The 22,196-nt window shown below is 40.7% G+C and overlaps 1 protein-coding gene across 1 annotated transcript in view; it reads left to right on the plus strand.

Moving 5' to 3' along the window:
- negr1 (neuronal growth regulator 1) overlaps nt 1–22,196 on the plus strand; it is a 123,955-nt gene that overhangs the window by 55,276 nt on the left and 46,483 nt on the right. Inside the window, exons 3-4 of the mRNA XM_076088073.1 lie at nt 1,318–1,443; nt 18,016–18,147. Coding sequence (XP_075944188.1) covers nt 1,318–1,443; nt 18,016–18,147 — 258 coding nt within the window. The remainder of the gene's footprint in view (nt 1–1,317; nt 1,444–18,015; nt 18,148–22,196) is intronic.

Raw genomic sequence — 22,196 nt, forward strand, 5'->3', positions numbered from 1 at the left:
CAATCTTCAAGAGGATTTAAGTGCTCAGAAACTTGTCAATTATGTTTGTAAGTGATGTCCAGCAGGGACTGTTGATGAGCTGCCCCCCCCAGTAGAAAGGAACTTCACTTTTCTTTTTCGGAAATATGCTTTTAAAAGGACTTGGTGGATTTATGATGCACAGCTTTTCACACCGCCTAAAGTGAAGCCTGGTACCAGACCTATGAATCACTGCCCACGTGAGTGATTCAAACCACTCTGGTTTTTGTTCTTGTGAATAGCGGTTTGAGAAATCGAGGCTTTTGTGGGTGGAACTAACTGACTGCCAAGCTTTGTCACGAAATATTGAACATTGCTCATGATATCTTTACGTGTCTAACTATAAACACAAATGAATCATGCCCATGACAAACTGGTTTTCAAAGAAAGGCCCTGTGAGCAGACAGACCGCTGAACAGAAGCCCAGCTTTACTGCCATAGCTAACGTTGGCTATCAAGCTAAGTCAGCTGACATGTTAGCAACCAATAGAGGGCCCAATTTAAATCTATAGTCTATAATTCATCATAGGTCTCAATCTCACAGGTGCTTTATTCTATCATTCCAATTGTTCATGACTGTATGTCATTCAGCTTGTTCCTAATGACTTCATGTCATTGTTTTCTATTTGTGTTTTAATTATTGCTTTTTAAATCATAATTTTAAATACCAATGTATTGTGACCTCAGTCAACAGCACCTAATTTTAGCCGATGCAGTGTTAATTGGTCAAAATGAATAGATAAATCAAATATTTCCCGTTGGTCCTGATTTAAAGTGTATCACACACATCAGAGGGGTCATTTTGAAGGAGACAGAGATAATTCACAATACACAATTATTGCAATATGCTAATTAACTGTAACGTTTATTTCCTCAGATGGAATTACATTACATGACTCGTAATCCTTTGGGAAGAACTAAGTTAACGTTGCGCTTTGATGGTTGTTTCTTACAGTAGTGTATTCTTGGGGTCCTCGGGGACCCCCAGTCGGTAGTCCTTGTATGTTAACAAGGTGGGTTAAAACACCCCAACGGAGAATATTTTACAAGATGGCAATGTCAAACTGAATCACGGAGTCTGAATACAAGGTGGCTGGTGTGATGTTACCCAAAGCGAGGGGTCATTTGGGTATAGCATGTGCTGTATCTCCTTGCACAAAACAGTTCTCACCGGGTGAGACATCCACCATACCTTACTGTCAAATGTAATATCACATACAGGTGATGTTGCTGAATGAGCCAGGGGTTGCAGATTTGAAATGCTAATTTTGTGTCTGTCTTGTTTTTCTCTCTTCCTAGTTCCTCCCAAGATATATGACATTTCCTCTGACATCACGGTAAACGAGGGCAGCAATGTGTCGCTCATCTGTACAGCCAGTGGGAAACCCGAGCCAAGCATTTCCTGGAGACACATAACCCCATTAGGTGAGTTCACGTCACCTCTCACATGCCTATGCTAATGAATGGGTGGATGGCTGAATTGAGAGAGGAAACGAGGAAGAGTGGACAGGATCAATAGGTGATGGACGGAGGACGAGAGAGGACTGGTAGGTATGGTGCAGATGAGGGGGGGGGGGGGGTGGGATGAAGCAAGAAATAGATGTGGTTGGATAGATTCATGGCAGAAGGAGGGAGATAGATGTATAATATATTCAAGTAAACATACAGTGTCATGGAGACAGGGAGACCTGAGATCATATTCAGCTCCTGCAATTATGTTGTATTTAAGGACAGATGCAATAAACGATTCATTGTTTTTCTTTGAATCAGTCATGAAATAGTTTCCACCCACTAACCGACAGACTCACCTTATCTCTAAACACCTGGCGAGATGCAATGGTAAGATGAGGGAATTACTTGTTTACATCAGTAGGCCATTTGTTTGGTTTGGACATTTTAGAGGGGCTGCGATCAGCTCTGGCGGCCGCATCGCAGCAGCTGCGCCCCTTGAAGGTGACTGATATTTCAAAACTCGGTCAGATACAGCAGTCCTTTCCAGACACAGGGTCAGGACCCGCAGGTGGGTCGCAGGAGATTGTTTTTAGGGTCTATAAATTGCTGAATTTCTTCCATGTTCTTTTATTTAACTTTTGTATCTGCAGTACACCTTTGAGCCACATGAGGGAGCCCGTTTTGTTATGATAATTGTAGTCTACTTATAACATTGAATCTAACATGGAAGGCTAACGTACATTCTGTTTGCGTAACTCAAGAGTAGGGATGCCCCCCCCCGTTACCGGTTCTAAACGGGAACCGATGAGACAGTAGTAAATATCCAGAGTATCGGTAAGCTCAGGAGTTAACGGTTCCGTTATCGGTACTTCAGAAGTTACGGGGTGAGAAAAAGCAGTGTTGCAAACCTCCTCTCTCTGTTTCTTTGCACGAGCGGCGGTGTCGTGCTTCACACCGACTCCGGCTCAGTACAGCGCGAGACACACGTCATGGCAGAGAGAAACAAAAAGTTTCTTCTCCTCAAGTAGATGCTGAGAACTGTCACTGTCACAAATGCAATAACATCCTCAAATGTAAGCGAGGTAATAGCAGCAGTTTATCAAATATATTAGGCCAACACGCAGAACATGAATGTGCAGACATGCACAGTTTTCTACTGTCTGTTTAGCAGCCGTCCATCCTCGTCCACTGCAGGTAACGTTAGCGATGCCATGAGTTTTGCTAATGCATCTACCACCACCGGTCCCAGCCCAAGTCCCTCTACGCGAGCAGCTACAGGGACGATAACACAGGAGAGGGTGAACGAGTGTCATAGGGCTGTTATCCAGTTTATTGTTAAAGGCCGGCACCCCTTCTCAACAGTGGACTCAAAAGGGATTTAGGTAACAACTAATAAGTCTGTCAGTGTATATTGAGTCGTTTGATACATAGTTCTTAATAAGGGGAGCAGCTGTGTTGTTATAAGTTAGTGTTCTAAATTATTTTGCAGCTGCTAGTCCCACTACCACTCCAGCCAACACACCTTAACAATAATTGTTTCTTTACTGTGGGGAGATGACCAAGGCTCCCAACTCCTAATATACTCCTCCCTGTAGGAATGTTAAATTTACATTTGATGTTGTCGCTGAAATAGTATAGTCAGCAATAGTGAGTTATTAAAACATTTCGGCTGTTGCCGTTCAAGAAAGACTATTTGTTAACGTATGAATAATGAAGCAATGTTGATTATTTTTTAATTAATTGTCTTTTTTTTCTCACAAAACAATCAAAAAGAACCGATAAGAGTGTCAATAAGGAACCGAACCGATAAGCAGTATTGATAATAGTACTAGTACTAGTACTATAAAAATCCTAACGATACCCATCCCTACTCAAGAGAGGAAAAACACGCGTTAACTCACATATCCACATGTCTAACACTTATAAAATATTAGACATGTGAATATGTTTTCAATAACACATGCAACAACTTTACCGACCACATTTGGCCTCAGGCTCACTCCATAAGAAAATAACACTGGACAAACATATTTCATGAGTTTCCTGAATCATTGCACCACAAGATATTTAACAAATCCATGTGCACTTTTTCAAAAGAAGTCATGATTAAAAAATAATTCAATTTAAAAAAAGGACAAACCTTGTGAGCTCCGTGGACTACTCGTGTGTCTGGCATGAGGACAAATGGCCAGAAGATGATTTCACATGAAATTAGCCACACATTAGAAGTCTGTATTAATACATCTATGAGCTCGCTGAATGGCTTAGTTTCTGCCCGCCAGCATGGCAGAGTGTGAATGACCTTATCTAAAGGACCCCCATAGGGTTTTACCTCAAGTAATGAAATCAGCAAATGAAAAAGAAATCCCCTTTTAAGAGTCAATATATCTATGCTGGGAAAATCTGTTGCATCGGTATTAGTCTTCAAAAATGTAAAATATCTCCTAGAATGTTCCATGCTGATGTGAAAAAATCCATCTCTCATCACTGCAGGGGAACCTCCTATTTGCTTTGGCATTTAAGGTGCATTAACAGAGACTTTTTATTGTCATTGTAATTTATTTAGGTGGCTCCTATAGTCAGAGCACACATACACCATTAAGTGCTTTGAATACTGAATCGTCCCTTTGAAAACTCATTCCAAAGCATTTAACTGTTGCTGCAAAGCCCCCACCCAGCCACTTCTAGTCCTCCCTCATTTTCATATTAATGGATTAGAGCGTGCTGCGCTTATCTGATAGCGGTGAGGATGACTGCATTTATCTTATGGCTGTCAAATCCTCCTCTCTGGTGTGCTTACCCTGATTGCGTTAGGGGAGTTTTCAGAAGATGATCAAAAGAGCCATCCTCAGAGTCCGAGTGGCAGTCACTCATTCTACTTTGAAGTGTCCCCGCTTTGATGTATGCCGGGGAAGAAATGATATGCTGGTCAAATGAAAGGACCCGGGACGAAATGTAATCACAGACTGTCTCCCAGCACATCAGAAAGGAAGCCATTTGCCATGGGATCTTTGAGTCGGTTATTGTAGTAAGGGCCATTCGTCCAGAGGACGTGGTACAACTGAAAGGTTGTAATAGGCTAATTACCTATCGATGGAATTCAATTAAAATCTGTTGGATATGCAGAACAGTCTGCTCCAGCCAGTGCACAGGATACCTGAGTGTGCAGTCAAAGCGTATGGAAATATTCATGTCAGTTATGAATGTCCCATTTAATAAAAACAGACATGCAAACACCAGCTGAACTACTTAAACTAGCAATAACACAAAGCAAAAACAAATGCAAGTGGCTTCTCAGGATTTGAAAAATGCCGACAGGCTGTAAACAATCACAACAGCAGACCTCTCAAGAAAATGATGAAACCTTTTACAGATGGAGAGTTTTGGGGGAAAAACATATGATAACTGGTTATTACCACAATTGTTTTGGAAATTGAAGTTTGTGGCCGACTAAAGTTTGGAGACTGTTGGTCCGAACAAGTTCATACTTTCTTCTCTTCAGTAAATGAAGATTAACTTAAACTGAAACTTTGACAATTTACACATCATAAAGAAAGTTGCTGCTTATACATAAAATACAAGCAAATACACAAATACTTCAATTTGAACACCATGGAAATTCCCAGGGAACTTATTATAGACCCTTTGTGTTTTATATCTATTTGCAGACGTTTTCATTATACCTAATGCTGTCTATGTGTCGTCAAAGGAGTGAAGATGCTTTTTTTTTTTTCATTTGCTTGTGTTTTTGTCTTTTTTAGCGTGTTGAGCTCTCTCAGTAGATCTATCGAAGGATCTACTATCAAAGGATCTATAAAGGTGATTTAGTAATTCATTTAAAATAGTATAGATGCATTTTCAACACAACATATGAGACAAACTTTAGTATCAAGAATAGAATAACACATTTTTCAAATTTCATGGTGTATCTTCAAGTCAAACTTTTTGTATTGTGAGTTTATATCGAAACCATGCTTTACGAACCGTATTAGCACCTGATGGTATCCGTACACCTCCAGCACATGATTTGGGCTATTTTTCTTTGCAGCAATTGCCTTCATTGACATGAGGCCAAGCAGGTGAAATGGCTGTAAAGTGACAAACATGTCTACTTGACAGGTTTTGTTTGCCAGCCTCACTCTCTTCAACAGTCAGCCATTTTTGGGGTGGAGGTGGGCATTTTTTGCTCCGTGGATAGCTCTGCTGCAGCAGTCAGTGAAGTTTGACAGGATGATAAATTGCCCTGACTGACTGTCAAGTTCCTATTCCCACTCCGACTGTTTTGTGTTTCCATTTTCTTTCCCCTTCTCCCCCCACTTCCTGCCAAGCAGCAAACTGCCAACTAGGAATAAACTTTGTGCATCCAGTGAAGTGTGGCCAGAAACTGTTTATTGAGAGAATAATTTGGCTCAGTGTGTGCGCATATACATAAAGTCAATGAATAGTCTTCAGTCAGAGAGATGCAAGTACTTGTAACACACAGATCATCTTTGTTGACATGCTACTAGGAGCAGCAACGGTGTCAGCATGTGTCTGGGGCTCATTTGGCTTAAAGACGCATTGCTGTTTTGTGGAACAGTTTAATTACCCATGTCAAAATTGTGCTTGGCAGTGAAGTCCTCGGGAGTTTGGGGTGATTGCTGCGTGATAAGGTCGCTCGTGACTGGAAAGCCCGCTGGAGCCCCCGTATCAGCTGGTGAAATCTGGATGTGCAAAGTGAATGTCTCTCACTACCCTTATTAACCGTTGTTGATGTGCCCTTGAGCAAGGATTGTACCCCCGACTGTTCCAGTGCCGCAGCAGTCAGCGGTTGAAAATAATTAATGGGAAGCTGCCAAGTTTGTGTGTGTCAATGCGATCCTGCAGCTTCTACTCCAGGATTTATGATGTTCTCTGACTACTTGTATGGTTAAAGAAAAGCTGAATTTAAAAGAGAGATACCATTTGAAGGAGTACAGTGGTAATGCTCCCAGAAGCATCTGTCATTATACATTTATTGAGCTCTTGACATCACTTCTTACTTTGCTCCTAAAGCTCACAACAGCTTGTGTGACATGTCAGCCTTTCAGGGTATTGCTTATACGCACTGTGCTGTGGTTCCTCAGCCGTCTTCAGGTCATAGGGGGGGGGGGGGGGGGGGGAGAACAGCCTTTAATAAAGTCTGTTTCGGGTTGGTTGGCTGGATGGCTGGGCAAAATGCTCTGATGAGCTTTTTCAATTGAGGAAACAATCAAGTACATATTCTGGTAAACTAGTCAGCCTTTTCAAAGGTCACACATCTATCCCATGGATTTAAATCTGTGATGGGACTCAGCTGTTTTTCTCTCTCACTTTCTGATCTGGAAAACTTGTACTTTAGGTTTAACTAAGAATAAATCGATGAGCCTCGGCTTCAAATCAATTTAAAAGGGTTCAATGTACTAATTATACTTGAATACTGGACTACATAACTTGATCACAGTAACTTAGACCATATTATGGAAATGAAAGAGGTAACTTTAAAGTCCTTAAATGTCCACAAGTGTTGGTTTTACAACTGAAAACTAGTCAAAACATAGATAATTCATAATGTATTCACCTTGAACATTGCATTTTACTACTGTATTTTATTTCTTACACTGTTTTTTAATGTTTTAATGAATGTTCTTAATTGTTTTTAAATCTCCTTTTCTTTTGCCTTATGCTTTGATGCTTTTAATGGTTTTATCTGAAGCACTTTGAATTACCTTGTTGTTGAAATGTGCTATACAAATAAACTTGCCTTGCCTTGAACATACCGCTCATCTATGATCTATGAAGATTCATTTCTGGCAACTCAACCTCAAATAAAAAAATACAAAATTACAAAATACAAAATTAAAAACAAATCTGTCTAACTATTTAATGTAAATGTATAAAAACGTAATTGCCAATAAATGTAAGAACAAGTAAACAACAAAGTATATAAATAGTTACTAGAAAATGATGTCCCCTTCGGCTCCCAATCACTGAACAGAAACTCGTTTAAGTGGAATTTACCGAATCAGCATCCAAACAGTTGTCTATTATAGGAGCAAATGTGGAGTTTGAGTCCAATCAAGGGAAAGTTAAACATTTCTTGAGGTATGTTTAACCATAATATTAGTAGCTATCTTCAAATTTTCTTTAATATAAGCTCATACACTGATGCATAGCATCATCAATTTGTTCTTATTTATCTCAATGTCTGAGCACAAAGCTTCCTCTTGCTTTTGACAGTGTGGAGAGAATATATCATCAAGGTCCTCATCATGTCCGTACTTTCTCACATAAGGCATGCCAAGTGTGAAGGCCTCTACATACTGTATGTTTCCTTGTCTTTTTTTTGCCTTTTCATTTAAGTGCACGAGGCACATCTCCCCCCCCCAGGAAACAGACAGCAGCGTCCTTTAAACTGACAAGTAGCTGCAGCATGTGTACAGTAGCTTACTCAAAGCTGGATCCAACAGAACTTGCTTGGTCCCGAACTAAGTGGCAACAGCAAGTGCATAAGTACGGCAGCTCAGTCTGCTTTCAATGTGAACTGTACGATGAATTATTCAGACTTGACTTCATGTCACTGCCACATACCTTGAGTTGTGTCTGCCATGTCGCGCTGGAATTTGGCAGCTCTTTATGAGACGCTCAGCAAGTTTCTGGCCGTCTGTTCACCAGGAATCTCTCATTCAGCACTGGATTCCTCTTCTCATAGTTTGCAGTGAACTGTTGCGCAGTTCAAAGCCAAGACACTTGAGCATGCTTTGAACACGATGGGAGGTGAAAGATAAAGAGTTAGGCGCTGCATTTTAAATCTCAGATATCAACAGCAGGAGCCCTGCTTAACACCTCCCCATTCAGCTGTGGAGCTGAGTTTTGCAAACTAAAGAGGTGCTCAATCGTCACATGCTTTAATGGAGTGTCAGTAACGGGATGAAAAGAGAGACCTTTTTTTTATCTAAAATGTGATATTGAGTTACTGCCACTCTGCACATATTTAATGGCAGCGGGCAGCCATTGATGATTTACTTCCAGGCAGCGACTTCAAAAACAAACCTCTTTAACAGCCACCTCCCTTTTGAAGGAAATTCCTTGAAATTAAAGGTGCTAATTTGATATTCAGAGCGTTAATATAGAAGCAAACAAACCGTTGCTATGTAAAGATTGTTGAAGAAAATCATCATATAACTTAGGATTGAACTGAACACATTTGGCTTCACAAGTAAACAGTTTATATAACGTGTTATGTAAAACGCATTCTGGCTCATTGAAACATTCTTAGGAAGTGATTAGGAAGCGCCAGACAAATTGTAATAAATCTCTCCAATCTTACCAAAACATTTCCCTTAAAAGAGTCGTGTGTTCTGCCAAAAGGTTACCTTGACCCAAACAAAGTCATGAGAACATGACATAATGAAGAGGCCAGATGTGCTTTGCTTTTGGTTCAACGGACTGGTTTGATTGGTGGAAAGTAACTTAAGGGGGGTGAATCTTGAGTATAAAAGTGATCTGTGAAAAGTAATACATTTGGATTTGTTTCGATATGCTAAACTGGTTGATGTTGGCTTGATCTTATTAAAACACTTCCCGCTGGTTGCAGACTTCAGTTCGCCGTCTCTTCTCGTCATTTTGCCACAACAAGATATAGCAGATTAATGTCTACATAAGAGAATTAATTCGCCCCCATCCGTGTATGAGGTAATGCGAGCTTCTCCTTTCTTTGTTTTCATAGCCAAGCCGGCCACGCGTGCTTTTAGCGAGTGTTTTCGTGCACGGAGTGTGCCCCACTGGCTAGCTCACAGCTGCCGCTCTACACTGCGCTCATACAGCGCTTACAGCCAATGCGGTCTTTGCAGGAGTGTAGCACCCACCCTCCGGTTCCCCCTCAGGTCAACACTGGGAGTTTTATCAGCACCTTTGCCGTTCTTTGTACTGTTAGCGATGTTTTCACCGTTAGCTGCGAGCAGCCGGCTCAACAGTCGCCATGTTGAGAGCAGTTTGAAAGCAATAGATATGCTCTTAATCTCGTTTGTGGCACCTTATGATACGTTAACTATGTTTGACTGTAAGACCCTTTGACATCGCAGGACTTTAGAGCTACAACTTGTTATTTTCATGAGTGATTCATCTGGGCGACAGTGGCTCAGCAGGTAAAGCAGGTCGTCCACTTACCACAGGGTCATTCAAAAATAACTCCAAACATGACATTGTTAGGCTGACAGACACAAGTCAGGGGAAAAACACCATGTTTTTATTATTTTTGACTCTATGATTGAATAGGGTGATTGATTTGACTCTTCTCAATTATATCCCTTTATCACCATAATACTAATCTTGTATATATATATATATATATGTAGAGACAGATATATCTTGTCTTTGTTCCATTCTTGTTGCAATTCGTCCATCTTGTAAAAGCCTCTCATTCTGAATTTACAAGGTTAAATATAGTTTCAGATTCATATTGCAGTGTGTTAAGTATTCATGCGTTGGCTCCACAGATTGATTCAATTCCACGCACTGTGGCGGCCAAGGAAGTTAATTAAATAATACGTACAGTTGAGCTGTGCTATGGAGTTAACCTTTGGTCACTGACACACTACAGTATCTTCCAATTTAATAGTAAAGTAAAAAGTGTTGAATATCTTTAACTCATAACCACTGAGGGATTCAGCTACCAGTATGTGCCTATTGTGTTTGGCTATTATTAACTACATCTTTTGTCTGATCAACCGCTTATTTAGGAAATACACCGTTTAAGTAAACGAATTGGATCCGTGCTATATTTTTACTGCAGTCAACATATGAATTAATGCATTAATTGTAATGCACAAACATATAAACATGTTGATGAAATGTTTTCCTCAGTCACACAGATTAAGAGTTTGACTCAGTGTGTTTATTTGCTCTATGAAGAATGCTGCCCTCTGCCTTGTCCGAGCTATTTTTTCATAGATCTCTCAACCTCAATCTAAAAATCCAGTACAGTAAATTGTGTTTCCCTCTCTACAGTGCATTTGGCTAAATATGTCGGCACAGAAAGTAACAGTGAGGAAATTGTGTGGGTCACCGAGGTGAATGCACACATAGAATCAGACATGACTTGGGGCTCCTCTGGCCCATTTCCACTCTCTGGATTTTAGTGGCCTCAGATTGACAGCCAGGGCGCAGAGTAGGGGTTACAGTAGCTATCAAGGCCGACTCAGAGCATGTTTTCCAGGCAGGCGCAGCACATGGTGCCATTCTACCCCTAGTTCTTGCCCACACCTTGAGTTGGGGCCAGAAGGCAGCAGCACACAATGAAGCAGCGTGGGTTGTTCTCCATTTTGCAGGAGTTAAAAGGATAAATTGATGTAGAAAATGCCGCTCTACGCTATAATGGATTCTTCAGTGATGCCTGCCCTATCTGCCTATTGCAGCCCTGAAGGAAGTGTACTCACAGTTCTCCTACACAATGTGGGAAATTGCAACGGGACTTAGCAAGCATTGGCGCTGAATGTGAAATTAACCTCGCTGTGATTTCTTTAATTTGCTTGGAGTGACATCTCCCTCAGGTGAGAAGGGCCTCTGTAAGTCTTTCAAATATCTCAGCATGTTAGGTCTGTTGGTAGTTTAACGTTCCTTACATCAACAGTGGATTTTCTTCCATCTATTATCCTTCATATTTTTTTGAGGATGCATAATGCTATGTCTGTTTTGTTTTCCTGCAATGTCAAGGTTGAGCACTCAACATATAATGATCTTCGAAGTATAGGCCTCTATCGAGGATGCGACTCTTGTATAATGGCTTCCATGACCTTTACAAAGCCCCCTTCCTCCTGTTATCGATAGGAATACCATTTGCAGGCGGGGCAGGCTGATGCAACTAAATATATTGGCTTTCATTTATCAAGAAAGACTGCAGCTTAATTAGATTTTTTTTCAAATGGAAATGTGTCCATTTGTTTCAGTATTACATGTATTTTTGGATTTGTTCAAACAGGAGTCCATAGAACATATCTGCGTACGAAATAAGTCGATCATGAGATGCATGTTACAGTATCACACTTGCAACACAATATATCTTGCATTAATTGTCATAAGCCACACTTAATACTTAAGTTTAAATGTAGATGATATGGGCACAAAATAATAACCTTTTCACAGTATTGTCATATAATGTATATAATACTGTCGTAGGTCAAATAAATTAACTAAATAAATTAATGTTTTTTATAAGATAAGAATTCTTACACTGATAATTAGTCAACAAAATGCACATTTATAAATACATATGTTGGGATCTCTCTAATGCCACATTGGTACAAATTAAAACTCACATTCAGTCCAATAATACTTTTTACTTATCAGCAAACTTCTTTTCCCTCTGCGTTTCCGAAGCCTAAACACTGCAATATTGTCAATTTATTTGGCTTCCATTTTGGGTTTTGTCCCAAAAAAATTCTTCTTATCCCACAAAATGCATCAAATCATAACTTGCGCACCAGGGACCATCTCTTGGATGTCTTTATTACAGTTTAGCAACAGAATTTGTCCTTGGTACGGAAATTAATTTAGCAGCAAAGACATAGAAACAGGAGTAAGCCATATCTTATCTCTCCAGTCGTAATAACACAATTCTTAGTGGGAAGACTAATGACGGTAATGGTTATAATAGTTAATCACGTACCTCTTCAACCTTACACTCACCAGTGGGACTACAGGCTGTGTGAACTATCATTAGAGAAGACATTTACAGCATGATTTCAGCTGCAGACTAGAAAAGTGCACTCAGTAGAGTGCACATCTCCACGCGGTGGTTCTGCAACGTCCACTGCTGCGTTGCGTGATTAATGAACACAACAGACTTCATTCAAACTCAAAAGCAAGCGGCGATGTAACGTTACACAAGCAATGGCCTCAAAAGCCGTCGTATAATTCACCGAATACAATGTTAGATAAACAAAGGTTGTGGGCTGTAAGAGCACAATACATTTTTGATAATGTGAAGTGGCATTTTGTGGTCTTGGCAAAATATATACAATCATGGTGATGTTATACCTCCCACTATACTTCATTCGTTCTAACTCATCTTGGAGGCTTGACTAGTCTTTGACCATCTCAAAGATGTCATCAGAAGATATTTTCACGCTGAATCATCAGCTCAGCGCTCCACCATTCCCGTCATGTTTGTTAGCACCCGCAAGCTGTAATATGTAGCTCCATCAGTTTAATTGGGAGCCTACATGCCTCCTGTGGATCTCACCAAAGGGGACTGTTGAATGTGGGAGTCATTATTACTCACACCTGTTCCACATGGCTGTGCCAGTTACATTAACAATTGCATTTGTAGTCTATGAATTGTGCAAGCAGACATTTAGATAGCATTAACAATGGCTGCATGACAATTCTAAGGCACTGGTATTGTGCATGCTGGCTTACTGGGACACCTCAAAAGAATGGAGCCATCATTGATTAAATCAATTATATCTGTAAGGGAAAATGGTGAAAAAGGTATTTTCCATGTTCAGAAATTAGGGTGTATTTTAACATTTGTATGGTTTGAATCCTTGTTGTCAATTACCATGATTAAAGGTGCAGTCAGCGATCCTAATCCAATACAATTCTTCTTCCCATTTCTCCAGAATCGTTGACTCCACCTTTAAGGCAAATGTAGTTAAATTGTCCTGCTGTTTCAACTCGATACAGACTTCCTCCCCGCTGTGAATCATCCCCCTTCTCTTTGCCCAAGTCTTCAGTTTATCCTTTACCTGCTCTGCATCCTCAATGTTCAGTGATACAGAACTCACTTTGGCAGAAGTATTTATATTAAATCAAATGCTGGGTTATTTTGTGTGGGTTAGCTGAAGGCACCAAATAGTCAGCCATATATGCTGTTTTACATCACAGGGTCAACCACGCCACCCCATTCTCGTTTTATGAAAGCTACACTTGTTTACACTTGCTACACTTTAATTTTCCTGCAGGGATGATGCATTTGTGTAGGCCATTGGATTTGGGACTATTATTGAAAATATGCTCAGTGGTAAACACAAGTTTATGATACTAACATGTTTTCATCAGCAAGATAATCTTCGCAAATGAACATCACGTTTATAATTTTCTTTGGTGGTTGAATGCTATTGGCAGAGGTAAAAATGTAACGTTACTTAAAATATTCAAAATTCAAGAGAGGGGTATCTACTGACGGATTTTATATCTAACGTCTAACAAAGAACCCATTGAAAAAAAGAAACGCATTGCCGGTTTGTAGGACTCATTCCTTCCTATTGATACTTGGCCTTAGTTGGCATTTTTATCTTATTATATGTCTTGTTGTCACAAAACCAAAAATTATTTTAAACTAAATTAGATTCATAATTTTAGTAATTAGTTTCCGACTTCATTCAAAATGGCATGATTCCTTGGACAGAAAGGCTTAGGGGGAAGCCAGAGGGGGGGGGGGGGGGGGGGGGGGGGGGAAGGATTGTCTGCTCTCTGGTGCCATACAACTGTGCATCAGGCCGACTGCCTTCAACGAAACAACTTCAGACCAAATTGAATCAGGTGAAACAGATATGTCCGGTAGAGTGAAATCGTGTTCTGCTGGCAAGAATAACATTTCCGGTGTGGTTGCCATTTAAGATAAAAGTTACTTCATCAACATATCCGCGCTCCCCATTGTCTGATGTCTAGAGACATTTGATGAACTGAAAGAAAAGGACCATAACAATCCTACAATCTGGGGGGGGGGGGGGGGCATTATTGGTAAGAATGACTCAGTGCAGACTCTCTTAATTTCTTAATTGCATTACAATCTGTAATCAAATGTTTTTATGTGTTAACTTTGGCATAAATGTTATATAAAGTTAGGTGCAAACACGAGAGCAGTTTGGGATTTTGCACAAGTCTTCTGTCAACTAAAGCCAGTAAAATAGCATTTCTCCTGAGGAGGTGGAATCACCTCCCCGAATTCAGGTCAAACCGAGTGCAAAATAGAGACTAAGAAATAATATTGTTGCCTTTGAAAATCGTTGTCAATCGCATCCAAGCTCCTGTTGCCAATGCAAATATTTGCAGACTGAGGGGCTGTGCAGCACTGTTAGGCAGAAGGGAGAAAAGCCTGTCTCTGCTCTCATCCTGCTGATCGCACCATGCCTCAGCTCACCACCACCTCATAGAACATGACTTCTATTGTATTCCATCCACAAGTTTTATTTCTATTCAACGTTTCTGTTTTTTGTACATTGACTGCTCTAATGCTCTCTTATGCAAACCCCCCCCCCCCCCCCCCCCCCCCCCCACACCCACACCCATCATAGGCAAATTAGTGATTTCTGTTTCCCATGCAGTGACAGAAAGGTCGCAGTGCTTTCCTGTGGAAACCGCTGCATTTGATTCAGCCATAAATGCCATTGGAAGCATCAGGCGTACTTGGCCTCATGGGTCGCTGCTTTTGATTTCATTGCACTAGTAAAAGACACAAGTGCACACAGTGGATTTCCAGATCCTGCGTATCATAATTCCCCATTACAGTAAAATACACTGGAGCTGTGCTGTAAGGGCCACATACAGGTCAACCATGTTAACTACTTGTTGTGAGGAAGGTGGTGGTGGTGGGGGGGGGGGGGGGGGACACACGACACTGAGACATAAAGTCTAGACTTCTTTTATAATCCACAACTGTGCAAATAAAGTGCATTTATACAGCATCTGTCTAGTGCTGACGTCACAAAGTGCTTCACAATAAAAGCAGCAGACATAACCGTGCTGTGTAGGTTCTGTGATTTGTAGTATCGATTATTGTGTGCAGTTAACACGCTAGACAGAGTGGAACCACTAATGGTTCACACAAATCCATAAAAGCTGTGTTTGCCATATTTAGGCATTCAGTCAAATGAATATATCTAATTGTTTGTGTGTTACCAGCTACTGTACATGCACACATCCTGCTGTCTCTCTCAGAGGTGCATAATTAAACATACAGTATCATGGCCAGGGTAATGCATTGTGGTACTTGTATGACTACAGGTGCAAAGCACAGCTATGAAACAGTTGGAGGTCTGAGGGAATCAGTATGCTTACCGTAGCATGCTTGGTATCAGTCATGACTGAATGATGCTTGCTTTGCCTCATCCAGATGTAATCTGAACTTTACTCCCATCTGCCTTCATCATAATGTGCAAGTATGTGGCTACTGATGATGTTGGTACAGATATCTACTGTTTCAGCTCTGTGCTGAAATTCGGTCTAATCAACAGTTAATTAATACATGATGAATAAAAACCATTTCATTTTAATTAAGCAATGCTGTATCGCTCACAAACACAAATGAAAATGAGATTACGTAAATAAAGACGTGCTTTTCCGTCCATTCTTATTCAAAAAACAATTATTTTGCACATTTTTTAGGAGGATGTGATGTATTTGATCAAGCACAGAAGTGCTGGCTAAGGCTGCAGCCTAGCATAGCAGGATACCTGCTGATTCAGTGAAACAGATAATATCCAGTCCCTCTGCATATGTCGAAGCTTTAATTTCTAGCTGTTATTACTGAGGCCAAGTGTGTCTGCAGGGCTACCGCGCAGGCAATGACTTGCACTGAAGCTACAGGAAGAACAATTCACACGTCAACCAAACTGTTTAAGTTCATTTGAATTGTGATGTATTAAGGTATTTTGGATTAGATTTAGTGCTAAAAAAAAACCTGCCCATTAAGTACAGTGAAGTAGAACACTTGATAGTGGATTCCTGTTCTCCTGTAGCGATCCCAAACGTGCTGCTGCTTTTGACAGTAACATGCTATCTCATATATTCAGTGCTCTCGTACCTATTTCCTGCTTGAGAAAAAAATATACCAAAGTCAAAAGTCCCCAGCATAATTTGCACAAAGAGCATAGGTATGGCTGTTCACGTATACATAGCACAGGTAAAGTCAGAGAGACGAGGTAAAGAATGATGGTGAACCGCACGTTCACCTGGCCTGCATAATCCCTGCTATCTTTTTACACCAAGCTTGCACTGCACCCTTTGATTGCTATACTGACTTGTTCTGCAATGCCCCCCCCCCCCCCTTCCCAATCAGTGGGATTAAGTTTTAAAAATCCTAAAAAGAAAAAAAAAAAGCATCCTCACTGGTGGAAAGCCAAGCTATGAGCTATGCACCGCCACAGAAATAGAGTCCTTTGTGTTGTTGTTCCGTCCTTGTGCTCTCTTGGCATGTTACCGGTTCTGTTTTTCAGAGACATCCGGTGCTTGTTTATGGATCAACATTTCTTTTTGCTGTTGTTTGTGTCGCCACCAATGTCTTTGCCAAGACTCTTGGACTCCATTGTTGTGTGACAGGAGACAGGAAAGCTCATTATCAACAATACCTTCAGTTTCAAGTTTTATGACACAGTAGCTAGCAGATAAAAAGCTACCACGGCTGCAGGATAAGAACTCGGCTCACTTTCAGGGGAGAATGGCAGCATTTCCACTCCTGAAGCATGGAGTGTCTTGATTCCGGCTCCTCTTTTATGAGATATTGCTGAGTCAGTGTCAGGTCTCAGCTGCTCTCTGAACAGTATGTTGAGCTCAGTTTTGCTTGATTGTGCGCTCAGTTTAATCCCCAATGCCGCCACACATCTTCCATCCCAAACCACCATTACCACCCTGAAAAGTTGTATATAAATAGATTTTCACACTGAGCTTCACTCAGTGTTGGAAATTAATTCTGGTCTCTTTATTACACATACACAGCGCTGCCTGCTGAGATCCTATAATCATATATTATAAAAAAACATCCAGTCATATTGGTTTTCTATATTTGTACCTGTCTGTGTATCTGTCTGTCTCTCTGTCTGTCTGTCCATTTATCCATTTATCCATTTATCCATCTATCAGTGGTGGGGGGGGATTATTGTCTGTCATTGCCAAGACTTTACTTAACATTACTTCACTTCTATATTTCGGCCTGATTGTCCTCTCTGTACTATGGACACACCATATTGTATCTCATTATTGCTTCTTTCCGATTATCATATTTCCAGTTTCAATGTTTTCTCCAGTATTTTGTCCTGTCGTGTAGTATCTTAATGTTCCTTGCTGATTGGAGTGGACATGGTTGTGTGGTCTTGCACTCCCTCCAGCTAATATGCCAGTCGTGGTGCTTTTGTGCTGCTGCCTTTGGGGCGCTGCTGGCTAACTATAAAGCACTGACATGTGCATTGAGCCATCCAGTCTGTCTGTCTTCCAGGAAGTAGCTCTAACTGCATTGTGTTGAGTTGAGCAAATGATGAGTGGATGACTGGGAACACGCCATTATTTCATTTCCTGCCACCATATCAATATGAACGGATCAATGCACTGCTAATCCTCTATTTTAATCAGGAGTTCAGTACAATACCTAATCACACTGCATCTTCTACTCAGGCTTGCACTTGAAAGCTATTTATTCTAAATGAAGGCTTTCCACACTCCATCCATAGGTTACAGACAGCTTGGAGCTATGTGTGTGTGCAGTGTTTGTACATCCTATATTCTTTGAAGACACAGTGTAAGTACTTTGCCTCTTTTTTTTTCTATTTCCAGCCAAGAAGCATGATAGTGGCGAATATCTTAACATCACCGGCATCACAAGGGACCAGGCTGGAGACTACGAATGCAGCGCTTTAAATGACATTGCCTCTCCTGACACCAAAACAGTAAAAGTCACAGTCAACTGTAAGTATATACGTCTTTCTTCTTCCTTGCTTCCCTTTTTTTTTTTTTGCCCTTGCAGACACATGACAGACGTCGTGGGCAGTCTTCAATGATACCAGTGTCATGTCTTCAATGAAGTGCACCTTTTAGAAGTTTGAAAAAAGTAGAAAGCCAGAGCGAGAAGTTTCTTAATATTTAATGTGAGAATTCCCTTTTTGTCTGTGCATGTAGGTGATTAATTCACACCAAGGAAAGGTCTGACTGTTCTAAGCACTATGCCATTATGCAGGTAATGAGTCCTTCAAAAGAGTGAGGAGACAGTAATGAGGAGACAGGGCATTAATGAATGATACTGGGCTTTGGCTGTCGTGGTCGCATTTAAAATCACTACTCGCAAGTATGAGCAGGAATGGGTGCTTGGCAATCATTGCCGTTCCCCCTCCTTTTAAAAGTGCTCCTCTACTTTGCTGTTATTCATGTTTGGTTTTTTTGCATAGATGCCCTGTGCTAAATCTCACTTTTGGCAAAGCTTATCATGCATTCAGCCTCAAAGACGGTGGGAGAGGAAGAGTGAAAGAAAAAGCACTCCTGGCCCAGTTACTGAGTCATATCTTGAAAGCTAATCATGCAAGTTTTAGGAAATAGTTATTTTTTTTATACACCGTATTGACGATTTCGCTTCTTTTTTTTAAAACTTTAAATCTAATAATGCTTTAGCAGTATTCCCACCTCTCTGAGTGAATACACTTACATTCTGGCTTTGTTATAAAACCAAGTCTTGTGGCCATTATTTCTGTGTAATGCCTGGCTCTAATGAGCTGGGTCTGAGAGGAGTTTTAGATGCCAGTTATTTATAGCTCAACTGAGACGTGAGTTCAAGGATGAAAAGTGCTTTGACAACTAGGAGTGCCTTTATGCCGCAGAACAAAGGAGATATTCACAGTGATTGATAAGGCATGTCATAGTCAGACGCCGTATTTTAAAGCGAGGCAGCAGGGTTATGTGGGTTTTGTATCCAAACTGAGTGAATTGATTCGGAAGACTTTCCTTTGCTGTCAGGCAAAGTCACCACGGCCCGAGCATCGGAGCGATACTTTGGGTGGGAGTATGCTGTATTTCGTCAAGTGTTAAGGCCGTATTTGCCCGCTGCCCAGAGTTATCTAAAGCTTACAGAGCTACAGAGCTGTTCCTGTCATTGACCAGCTACTCATGCTTTATTATTGGCGTGTACCGCAGAGGAAAATTGTCCAGATATCTTTTGTGGACTCTTTTAATAATTTGAAATATGTTGGCTTATGAAAACAGTTTTTGCATCCTGTTTAATATGATGTTTTACATAATCCTTAAGGTATAGCAGAGATTCACTTGCTGAAAAATGGATACAAAAGGAGGTAACTGTAGAGGCTATTACTTCTGCCTTTGGGACTGAAAAATGGAGGTTCTGTATCTCACCCAGACGAATTGTAACACATCACAGGCCTTTGTTGGAAATGCTTGGATTGATTATACTTTATACAATATAGACATCTTGGAATGCTTTTATCAAAAACAGCAGCAGGGAACCTGAGTGAATACACTGAAGTGACACTTTACATTTATAGTAAATGTCTATTGAAAAGCATTATCTTCCCATTATCTGCAATATCCATAATGCTTCTTTTCAGGAACTAAGCAAAACATCATGCTGCAATAATCAATGACAGTGTATTTCTGAAAGAATCCAATGGGTTTTAAAATGATGTCATGAACCTGATGGACAGGAGAATATCATAACCCATTAAGTAGCATGTAAATCATTATCACTAAAGATTACATATCTTGAAAGGTAGCTCTAGTGTACAGGAAATCTCTTTTTGTAACAGTTCTCACATATACAGTACCGTGTCTTTCTGACAAGTCTCATTATAAATCGGTCTGCTGCAATTAGTTTAGCAGCCTGTGTCTCCACAAAGTGTAAAAGCCAAAGCTCCCTCCCACTTAATTCATGCATGTTTCATAATTCTTGACATCCTGTTTGAGCTATGGATAACATGTAATACCATAGTCAGACTTTCCTGTAATCACAAGCCCCTTACACATAAAGGGTCCTGTGTTATATTGTGGCTGTTTAGCATTGGAAGTGCTGCGCAACTACGAGACCTGCATGAACAAATCATGTCGCTGACATTAAAGCAGCACGTGGGCAACTTGAAATAGCCAGTGTTTCAGCTCTCAAAACATTTGTCAAATACATTTTGCATTTTTCATGAAAGGTGCCTCGCCCTTCCTACACGGAGACTTGTGACATGTGCTCATTTACAAAGATAAGGAGCAGAATGAATGGATGAAGGTTGTCCATTGGAGCGGCTGATATGGCCACAGCAGGCAGAGCCTGAGCCAGCTGGTGGCCACTCTTCACTGACTTCTCTCCACCTCAGTGCAATTCTGCCTTCGTAAAGGAAAAGAGAAGCATTTGGACCATATCCCAATCCACTGTATCAGTCATGCTTTACTGTCACACATCAAGCCATATGCACCAAGCGCCCAGGAGCGTGGGGTATTGATGAGGCTTCGGGATGCCAAGTACTGAATTAATATGAAGACGTTAGCTGACACAGAAACTAAAACAAGAGATAATTACATGGCAAGAAGAAATGAACGTTTCTAAAGAATATTACTCTGTATGGGCACATGTTCATACAGCTGTTTTACTCTGCTGACAAAATCAGCCACTGAACTTCATAAAGGTTCCCCTGGGAGATTCTTCATGTGGGGGGGACGACGACGACATTCTTGCATTAACTATCCCCTGCAATGTTCCTCTGTGATGTCATCACAAGCAGCAGCAAGCAGAGACATTGAAGCCGCTTTCCAAATCACATACTTTTTCATTGTACTTTCAGTACACACTGCAGCTGCCCTTACAGAGTCGCACAGCCTCATCCACAAACACAAGGGCGTGAGACATTTCACGTCGTTCGGGCTCCATTAACAATTAACAACGTATCAAATCACTTCTACTGTAGAATCCTACAGGTGCAACAAAGCCAAATGTTCTGTGCTCTTCTCTGCAACTTCAATAAGTATATACTGTCAATACATATAGGTCATAATGAAGGAAAATCCATAACAAGGTACAATGTACTAGGTGTAGCGCACACCTCGACTTTGCCTGCACATACTGATACCGCAGCCCCATCACAGTTTCTATCAAATGGTCCCTTGCAGAGTTGTTTTATGGTCACTTGATGTCTTTTTAACACTATCTATTGTGGAGATGCTGACAGAGTCGATATTTTGTAAGACGCCATTGTCCTCCACGGTTGCATTCTGGATCTCTCGGAGTGCAATAGAATTATTTGCTGCCACAATGTTGTGGTGTAAAAACTGCTCTTCTGCCACCAGCACAAGGTCGTCTATAGTCCTTCACATTGGAATTCACAAATATATAATATTACTATATGCGTATTGTACTGCAATGCTGTCCTGTGCTGTACGCCTCAGACATGCATTGACTTTTGTTCTAACTTTTATTGACTTAATGTTATTCTACTGTATTTGTTTTTTACTCAAATTCAAATGTATTACTTTAACTTGGCCACTGTAATATGAATAATTCCAGTATTGACTGACTATATGTGTTTTCCCTGCAGTGTTTGGATAATTGAAGACTCTGTTTACATTAGGGCTGCACTCAGAGACCAGCCTCTGTCATTGTAAGGCCATGGTTAATTACATGGTGTGGCCCGTATTGTATCTGGGACAGCTCTATGTCTTTGTACTCCTCTGCCTCTTCTATTCTACTAGTCGTCTCCTCACTCGGCACCTTGGATCCTTACTCCTCTCCCCTGAGCAGGAATATGCCCCTGTTCATTGCTTACCTTATAATGTTTGGCAAAATCCATACTCATGAATAGCACCTGTTAACTAAATTGACAGAAGGCAAGATTGGTTGATGTAAGATATGAGACACTCCCCATTCACTAGTGAAGTTCAAGTTTCACCTTACAGGCAATTTACCAATTTACCAGCATTACAAAAAAAAAATCCATATTACTGCGATCATATTCCTGCTGTATGCCTGACTGATT

Source organism: Anarhichas minor, unplaced genomic scaffold (genome assembly GCF_050575085.1).
Source record: "Anarhichas minor isolate MPS153535 unplaced genomic scaffold, ASM5057508v1 ptg000010l, whole genome shotgun sequence".
Lineage (NCBI taxonomy): Eukaryota > Metazoa > Chordata > Actinopteri > Perciformes > Anarhichadidae > Anarhichas > Anarhichas minor.